Source organism: Tursiops truncatus, chromosome 16 (genome assembly GCF_011762595.2).
Source record: "Tursiops truncatus isolate mTurTru1 chromosome 16, mTurTru1.mat.Y, whole genome shotgun sequence".
Classification (NCBI taxonomy): Eukaryota; Metazoa; Chordata; class Mammalia; order Artiodactyla; family Delphinidae; genus Tursiops; species Tursiops truncatus.
The window spans coordinates 61,460,371-61,469,154 of NC_047049.1; the positions used below are offsets into that span (position 1 = coordinate 61,460,371).

The following is an 8,784-nucleotide window of genomic DNA, read 5'->3' on the forward strand; positions in this document are numbered from 1 at the left end:
AACCCCTGGGGTGATGTGAACCTGTGAAGGAAGACCCTGATACCACCACAGGCGCTCCACTCACCCCGTGAGCTATGCCCTCGGCTCCAGCTTCTGAGCACTTTCTTTTCGGGTGGAGAAGTCTGTCATTCCTCCTGGCCGCTCCTGTCCTCTGCTTTCTCCAGGAGAGAGCTTCAATATTTGAAGCAGGTCCCCATGGACCTTTGTCTGGCACTCATCTTTTTCGTTCTAGCAATTCCCAGTACCCAGTCTTTTTTCAGAGGCTAGCTCTCCAGACAGGCCCTGCCGTATAAGGCAGGGGTTGCTCCCAGAGGCCATCTGTACAGTGTCCTGGAAGGCTGCACGGTGCCAGGCTGGGCTGAAGCCTCCCAGGCCAGTGTGGAGCTGCACCCTGCCCGAGAGCCTCCAGGAGACACAGCTTTCATTCTCTATCTGTTCCTGGTTGAGCCAGACATCTATTTGGAACCTGGAGGAAGAGGAAAGGGCAGGGACCCCAGGTGGGGGAGAGTAAGGAAGCCATCCTTCTGACCTGGGAGTTTGCCTGCGACAAGCCAGCTGTGTCTTGGAAAAAAAGCCTGGAGTAGCAGAGTGCCAGGGTGTCCAGACTGGGCAAACTAGACGGTCCCTGGACCTAACAGCTCCTCCAGTTTTTCAGGTCTCCTCCCTACCAGGCTCAGGTCTCACTCGCCCCCAGCAGGTGGTCCCTCTGGGGGCCACCCCCGGTGACGGGGGCTGGGCTGGGGGGTGTTATCCGACCTGAAAGCTTCCCCTAGGGAGGAAGGGCAGGGGCGGGGCGCCCGCGAAGGCCCAGGATATAAGGGACGGAGGCTGGCCTTGGGCCCCGCCACCCCACCATGCACGCCCACAGCCTGCTCTTGTTCCTCCTGCAAGTCTGGTGGGCTCTCCTCCAGGCGGGCGCCACGATGGTAGCCCCGGTGCCCCTTCGAACGTGGGGGCAGCCCTCGTCGCCATCCCCTCTTGCTTATATGCTGAGCCTGTACCGCGAGCCGCTGCTCCGGGCGGACATCATACGTAGCCTGCAGGCGCAAGGTAGGCTGCCCCGCCCCGCCCCGCCCCGCTCGGCTGGACCCCCGGCGCGCCTTGGGCGCTCCCGCGCGGGACTCCAGGAGCGGGCTGGAGGGGCAGGGGCTGCGGCACCATGCCGGAGACGTGCCACTGAAAACGTATCCGCACGCTTGAAGGGCACGTTCAGGGGCTGGGGCTGACGGTGTCTCGGCGTCTGCCTTGGCTCGGGAGACAGGGTTGGTGGCACCCGGCGTGTGTCCCGGACTGAGACCTCTGCGTTCCGGTCTTGTTTAGGGTGGGTAAAGCGCGGGACTATAGGGTGGAAGACTGATTGTGCCACTGCTTATCTGTGCCGTCTTAAACTACTGTAATCTCCGGGCGCCTCGGTTTGCACATCTGTAGCATAGGGATAATAGTGCCTCCCTTATTGGACTGGCGAGGGCTACGGACAACGCACATAGAACGCTTAGCACAAAACCAGGCATAGTAATGTATGGTCGTTATTATTGCTACAATTATTTTGTCTTGTCAAAAAAAAATTTTTTTTTCCTTTTCGCGAGTGAGGGTGAAGGCGTTCCGGGGTCTGGCGTTGGGAGTGTCTCTGGCTGAGACTGAGGTTCGAAATAGGGTGTCAAGCATGTAACATCAGGGATTAGGTTTCAGAAATTATGGATTAGAGATGAAATGCCCCGAAGTCGAGAACTGCGGCAGGCTTGGGTCATCCAGCCCAGGCTGGGTAGGTGTCAGTGTCCCGGACGACACCGGGCTCGGGGCCTAGATTTGGAGCGGGCGAGGTCCCTCCCATGGTGACCTTGAGAGTATCAGCCGCGAGGATGGGGCAGCGTGCGTTCTGGGTACTGGGCGCAGGTAGATGTTGAGAAAAGGGAGCCCTTCCCGCGGGGCTCCTCTACTCCCGGCAATCCACATCCCAGCGCCCGGGGTGGCCCCTGCCTGCCTGCACCTCTCTCTGCCTGCCGGGGCCAGACGGCCCTCCCCGGAGTTCGGGCGAAATCCACATCCGATAATCTGATTTGACGGCCACCCGCCGGCCCCTTGTGATCTGGGGGTGGGGGCTCCTAGCTCCCTGGCCAGCCGCGTCTGGGGTCAGACGGCCAGTGACCGTCTCCGGAAGGGTCATATGGGGACTAGTCAGACTAGGGACACACGGGGGGCGGAGCAATTTGAAAATTACTGGGGTGCTCTGCCCTGCCAGAAAGTTGGGGTTGGGGGGTAGGTGGATAAGCAAAGAGTGGGAGGCGCACTTTTCCAATTCACTCCCTCCTTCCAGAGAGTTCTGGAAGGTTTGTGGTGATTTGACAGTCTTGGAAACTGGGTCTGGTCCCTCAAACCCTGCTTCCCAATTCCCCATGTGTCCCTGGCACATCTGCTGACTTTTCTAGTCTCCTCCCCGTCTGTAAAAATTAAGTGCCCGGCTTTCTTTCTACCTCATTTGTGTGAGTGTGGTACCTTTCCATCTCAGGTTTATTTGTAAGCTGCACAGGATAAGGGGAAATGGGTGTTGGAATCTAACCAAATCAGGTGTGCATCCGTGTCTTGTGTCTTTCACTGTTTAACCATCTTCACCTTGGACCTTAGTTTCTTCATCTGCAAAATGGTGATAAAGGTAGGAAGGATTTAAGGAGACAAGGCTTATAAAACACTTGGCATGAGGGAAGCAGTTAATGGTAATCACCCTCATAATTTATAATAATGTAGGGTGGGAACTCAGTGTCATACTCAGCCTCTTTTTCTACAGAGTCCGTGACTCTAACTCAACACCCTGTTTGAGGGGCAAGGAACCCAAGATCATGAGCCCTTCCTTCTTTAGAATTGGAAGTGGGTCGAGATTTCACTGGGGCCCGTGTGGCCAAGTCTGCATGCAGTCTGTGGATGGGTTTCAGGGTGTCCATGAACCCCTTTCTTATAACCACCCCCAAATCACATTTATTGTGTTAGTAGGAAATGCAGTTTTTCTGGGGAGAGCATTCTTGGCTTTTATCAGGCATTGGTGACCCTCAAAGATTAGACCTCCCCATTATTCTAAGATAAACCAGAGCCAGATCTAAGAAAACCTTTTAGCACTGTGTCCTGGGGAGCCCTTGGCTGCAGGTAGGCTAGTGGGGTCTCAGACTCTTCCAGCAGGAAGGAGTATCCTCCTCCCTGCCCCTGCATCCACACAGCCATCCCAGCAGCAGATGACTTTGTTCCCCTGTCCAGGTCCCTCACTGCCTGGACATCGGCATTTCTAACTTTGACTTGGGTAATAATAAGGAGGCAGTTGATGATGGCCGTTTATTGCACTTTGGTCGTTGTGCTGGGCAAAGCACTTTACACACATTATCTCAGTAAATCTCAACACCCCTGTGAGGTGGATACTGTTACCATCTCCCTTTTACCCAGAGGGAAACTGAGGCCCAGAGAAAGCTGGCTGCCCAGTGTGGCAGCAAGTGGCAGAACTTGATCCATCACCAGAGACACCGGGTCCCTCCTCTTAAACACTGAGCTGGAATGCCTTTAAAAAGCCATTTGTGGATACTTGAGATAGTGTGTTTTAAGTCCTGGTGTAGGCGGAGCTGTAGCAGAGTTGCTACATGTCACGGGGTGGTGCTGCGAAGGGCAGTGGGTGGTGTCAGCCTCCTCCCCACACCTCTGGGGAGTTGCTAGTCAGGGGCCGGTTATTGCCTCCTGCAGGTGCTAATGAGAAGGGAAGTGGAAATTAAGTGAAAAAGAACATCTAGGGATGGGCTGGGAGAAGCTTCAGGATGCTGAAGCTGGGAAATACCCCCTTCTAATGCAAGCTGGACTTCCCAGAGAAATCCACTGACTATCTGACCAAAGATGTTCTATGAGACAAAGAACCAAAGGGTTACTGTTTTTATTTCTAATGAATAACCTCTGCCTTTTATTTAGCAATAGACCTTGGAACATCTTCTTTTCCCTGGGTCCTCATGACAATGCAGGGAAGGGTAGGGCATTACTATTCCCACTGCAAAGATGAAACTGGGCTTGAAAAAAGTTAAAGATCACTTTTAGCTGACCGGAAACATCCACCAATATGTGCTATTCCCAGACATCAGACCACATTAGTCCAGAACTAAAATGAATGGAATGTGCTTCCCCATTCCTTTTCATTCAGGATGGGTTTAATTGTCTTGGGTGTGTGCTTGCTGTGTCTGCCCTGGTGTGTGGATGACCTGGAGTGGGAAAGGGTGAGCGCCCTGCAGGTAGGTAGGAGAGACTACTGGGTGGAAAAGTGCAAGGTCAGCGCACAGTCAAGCTTAGGATGTCTTTAGAAACCTATTTGTAAGGTTGCCAAGAACTCTTGAAGTGTCTGCCTCTGTCTTTAGGAATTGGTGGGGGAAAGGGTGACCAGTCTTTGGCTTCCGTTGCCTATGCCTCCCTGGGAGCTCCAACCCTTATGATCTGTGAATCGACCTCATTGTGCTGTACAACAGGCCACCCTTTCCAATGAGAAGACAAAGCCTGGCAAATGGGCCACAGGGTGGGTGGAAGTCCAGGATTTCTGTCAGAAAGCTCAGGGCTTGTCCTTAGATTGCATGTGTGAGGGGAGAAGGGAGAAGGAGATGCACTCATCCAATTTTTACCAATTGTTCTCTGGAGTGTCTTGAGGGGGGAGCAGCAGAACAGTGATTTGGAGGTTGGGCTTTGCAGTTGGGCTTATTCTTGGCTTTGCCACCTTCCAAGAATGACACCTCACGCAGGTAATTTAACTTCTCTGAGCCTCAATTTTCCTCATTTCTAAAATGGGTTCAATAACATGCCCAGCTCATAGGGTTAGGGTGACGATTCATATAAGGTAAGGGCTCAGTCATGAGCTATGGTGGTTGTTACACCAACTGAGGCTGCAGGAGGCCCCCACTCACCTGCTTCCTTCTGTTTTTTTCTCACCCAGATGTGGAAGTGGACGGGCAGAACTGGACCTTTGCTTTCGACTTCTCCTTCCTGGGCCAAGAAGAGGATCTGGCATGGGCCGAGCTCCGGCTGCAGCTGTCCAGCCCTGTGGCCCTTACTCCTGATGTCCCACTCTCAATTGAGATTTTCCACCAGCCAAAGCTGAATGAGGATAAGGACCCACCCAACTGCCCAGAACGTCTTCGAATGGACCTGTTCACTGTCACTCTGTCCCAGGTTACCTTTTCCTCAGGCAGCATGGTCCTAGAGGTGACCAGGCCACTCTCCAAGTGGCTGAAGCACCCTGGGGAGCTGAGGGAGCAGATGTCCAGTTTGGCTGGAGAGTGCTGGCAGCGGCCCCCCACATCACCTGTCACCAATGTGCTCCTCATGCTCTATTCCAACCTCTCCCTGGAGCGGAAGCGGCTGGGTGGCTCCACCCTATTGTGGGAAGCTGAGAGCTCCTGGCGGGTCCAGGAGGGACAGCTCTCCCGGGAGAGGGCCAGGAGGCACCGTCGATATCACTTGCAGGACAGAAACCAACTGTGTCGGAAGGTCAAGTTCCAGGTGGACTTCAACCTGATCGGATGGGGCTCCTGGATCATCTACCCCAAGCAGTACAATGCCTATCGCTGTGAGGGCGAGTGTCCCAACCCCGTGGGGGAAGAGTTCCATCCAACCAACCACGCATACATCCAGGTGTGATGCCAAGGCCTGGGGAGGGGAGGTGGTAAGCTGTGGGGGAGAATTGTCCTTACTACCAGATCAGGACACTGGCTTTGCTGTTAGGTTAGTGTGTTCATTCATGCACAGTTATTTGAGCACCTACAATGTGCCAGGTTCTGTGACAGGTGTTAAGGATATAGAGATGACCAATGATAACACCCTCAGAGAGCCTACATGGAGTCATGCCTTGTCAGGTGACCCTGAACACACTACTTTCCTGGTACTTTTTCCTTCTGTCATAAAATTAGGGGTGGAAAAAAAATAAATAAATAAAATAAATTAAAAAAAATTAGGGGTGGAGTGTGTAGACTGGAGGGTCTCAGTTCCTCCCACTGCCCTGACATTCTAGGAAAGGAAGTTCAGAATTTGGAGTTTGGGAATAGACAGGCCTGGGTTTGAATCCTACTCATTAGCTATGTGATATTGATCAAGTTGCTTACTCTCTCTGAGCCTCAGTCTCCTCATCTGTAAAATGCGGATAGCAATGCCTTACTTCTAGGGTTACATGAGATGATATGCATACCACATGTGTAGTATCAATAGTTAGCAGGTAACAGGTATAATGTTGTCTTACCATTACTAGAAGTCTGTAACTCATTAATGCAATGGGGGCCGCGTTTATGAGGCCAAGGTAGAGATATTACTGTTCCAGCCACTGTACTTCTGCTGCCTAAAAACAGGAGTTGGACACTCATTTTGCAGAAGTAATAAAGCCAGAGGCTACCACCAGGTGCCACTAATCAGCCTATGGTCTAGAAGGTGGTGGAGGGAGAGGAATGGAAGGAAAATGAGGTGGAGAAAGCAGAGAAGAGAGCTTATATATGGTGGTCCTGACCTGCTCTCAAAGGTCACACGGGATCAAAGTGTTTTTATTTTCACTCTATGAGGCCTAGACTGAGAATCTCTTGGACCTGTAGTACATCCTCCATGCCAAGCCTCAGGCAGGGTCCAGAGGCTCTGGGGAGAATGTGAGCTGAGCTCGTGAGAGGGAGGCAGTGGTGGGGGCTGGTATCCTAGAGGAACTGTCCTGGGCACAGGCCCTCCTGAGTCTCTCCCAGGCCCCACTTCTGTCCACCAGCCTACCTGCAGCACGATCAGAGGGAACCAGAGACCCAGATAGTCCCAGTCACCAAATCTAACACTGACCCAAAAAGCCACCACTGGACCACAGGGACAGGGCCCAGTTCCAGAATGCCAAGGGCTTGTTACCTTTTCTCCCGTTGACTCTGTTTGCCCTTCTCTGGGAAACAAAGCAAATCCCACAAGAATTTCCGCATGACTCTCTTCTTCATATTTCTGGAACTAAACCAGGAGTTTCTTGGAAGATTTTTAAAGTTGGTATTCACTCTAGACTAGAACAATAGGAGAACATATGTTACCTACTGCTCTACCCAGATACAGCTTTTAGAATCTTCTGTTTAAAGGCTGTTTAAAAAAATTTATCTTAGGGCTTCCCTGGTGGCGTAGTGGTTGAGAGTCTGCCTGCCGATGCAGGAGACACGGGTTAGTGCCCTGGTCTGGGAAGATCCCACATGCCACGGAGCGGCTGGGCCCGTGAGCCATGGCCGCTGAGCCTGCGCGTCCGGAGCCTTGCTCCGCAACGGGAGAGGCCGCAGCGGTGAGAGGCCCGTGTACCTTTAGATATTAGAGTTGATGATGTATTGGCATTCTGATTCCTTTATGAAAAGAATTTTCTATTTTTGCCCCCAGAAACTGATTTTAACTCTGTAACTTTTTCACCCTTTACCCAGAAATGACACCATTCTGACCTCACCACTGGGATGTGAATTGACATCCCTGTCCTCCCTTTCACAGAGTCTGCTGAAACGGTACCAACCCCACCGAGTCCCTTCCACCTGCTGTGCCCCAGTGAAGACCAAGCCCTTGAGTATGCTGTACGTGGACAATGGCCGAGTCCTTCTAGACCATCATAAAGACATGATTGTGGAAGAATGTGGGTGCCTTTGAGGAGCTCCTGCAGGTGTGTTGGATTTGCCTGTACCCTGGAAGGTTGGGAAGCTCCTAGAAGACAAGATAACCATCTAATCCAATGAGGAGAAACAAAGAGGGGGAAAAGTCCCTCTGTCCACCAGACCTAAGGAGGAAGGGCTGCCACCCTGTCCTTGAAGGCTCTGTGGGGTCTGGTTGAGCACAGAGGAGAGGGAGGAGGAAGCCTGTGAAGCAGGCTTGCTGGGTTTTCTCTTTGCTGAACAGACAGTAGCACGTGAAAGCACTAGTGCAAGAGTCCTTTAGCTGACTTTTTTCAACCCATGATCCCCCGGAAATTGTATGCAAGAGCTGGAGCATATGTGCATTTATTTTTGAGGTGGCACAAGGTTGTATTTAACTTTTGTGTATTCTCAAAAGTGGCCTTTGACATACACTCACCCACACCCTTGCCGCCTGAAGATTAAGTATCACTATGTAAAATTTAAAAAGTCCACTGGCTTTGGTTGCCTCAGGCTGGGTCAGGGAGCCCCCGCAGAGTGGATCTCTGCTAATGAGTTGTACATACAATAAAGCCATTGTATAGTTCTCCTAGGCCAGCTGGTGCCTTTGAAGGGCGAGGCAGGAACTCGTCCAAGAGAACTGGCCACGTTGGACTACAGAAGCTGGAGCCCTGGGGCGTCCCCAAGTCAGTCTGCTTTGGCGGGCACAATCCATCCAAGTCTAAAGCTCTCTCGACAGTTCACCTCAGTCTGTCAATGCGTGCTATTGAGGCCCCTGGGCTTCCTATCCATAGCGGTGAAGACACTGCCCTGGGTGGCAGACTTGCGTTATGGTCGCAGCTCAGCCACTGAGAAGCTGTGTGACCTCCGGTGAGTAATTCACTGCTCAACCTCATCTTGTGAAATTAAAGCAGGCGGATCCTAGTGCCTTTCTGTGATTCTTCTTTTCTCTCGCCAGCTGGCCTCATTGAGCACTGCCAAAACAGGGGCTGTACTTTTTTTGTTTGGCAAGGCGAGGGGACCATTTTATTGGGAATGTCAGTCCACAGTAAACTTACCCTGCTTTCCTAAGAAGCCCATAGACTAATGCTCCAACCTTAGGAAAAATGATTCCAATCTATGGGAATACTTGTTTAGAGGGGACTCAAACTTGACTTGGTTGAGTCAAGGT

General features: G+C 52.0%; 1 protein-coding gene across 2 annotated transcripts; it reads left to right on the forward strand.

Annotated features, from left to right (window-relative positions):
- The first annotated feature begins 379 nt into the window (after positions 1 to 379).
- NODAL (nodal growth differentiation factor) lies at positions 380 to 8,523 on the forward strand. Of its 2 annotated transcripts, none has more exons than XM_073793717.1 (3): positions 380 to 497; positions 4,940 to 5,637; positions 7,480 to 8,523. In XM_073793717.1, exons 2-3 carry the CDS (start codon positions 5,146 to 5,148, stop codon positions 7,630 to 7,632), a joined length of 645 nt encoding a protein of 214 aa, XP_073649818.1. In that variant the 5' UTR covers positions 380 to 497; positions 4,940 to 5,145; the 3' UTR covers positions 7,633 to 8,523. The 2 variants fall into 2 exon arrangements, with proteins under 2 accessions (XP_073649818.1, XP_004311073.3); XM_004311025.4 differs by lacking the exon at positions 380 to 497 and adding an exon at positions 855 to 1,050.
- Positions 8,524 to 8,784: the final 261 nt, after the last annotated feature.

Excerpts from the sequence above, each read along its gene's own strand:
- NODAL (XM_004311025.4), top strand. The coding sequence starts at position 855 with ATGCACGCCCACAGCCTGCTCTTGTTCCTCCTGCAAGTCTGGTGGGCT. Across the intron at positions 1,051-4,939 it reads ACGTAGCCTGCAGGCGCAAG|ATGTGGAAGTGGACGGGCAG; the intron begins GTAGGCTGCCCC and ends TTTCTCACCCAG. Across the intron at positions 5,638-7,479 it reads CCAACCACGCATACATCCAG|AGTCTGCTGAAACGGTACCA; the intron begins GTGTGATGCCAA and ends TCCCTTTCACAG.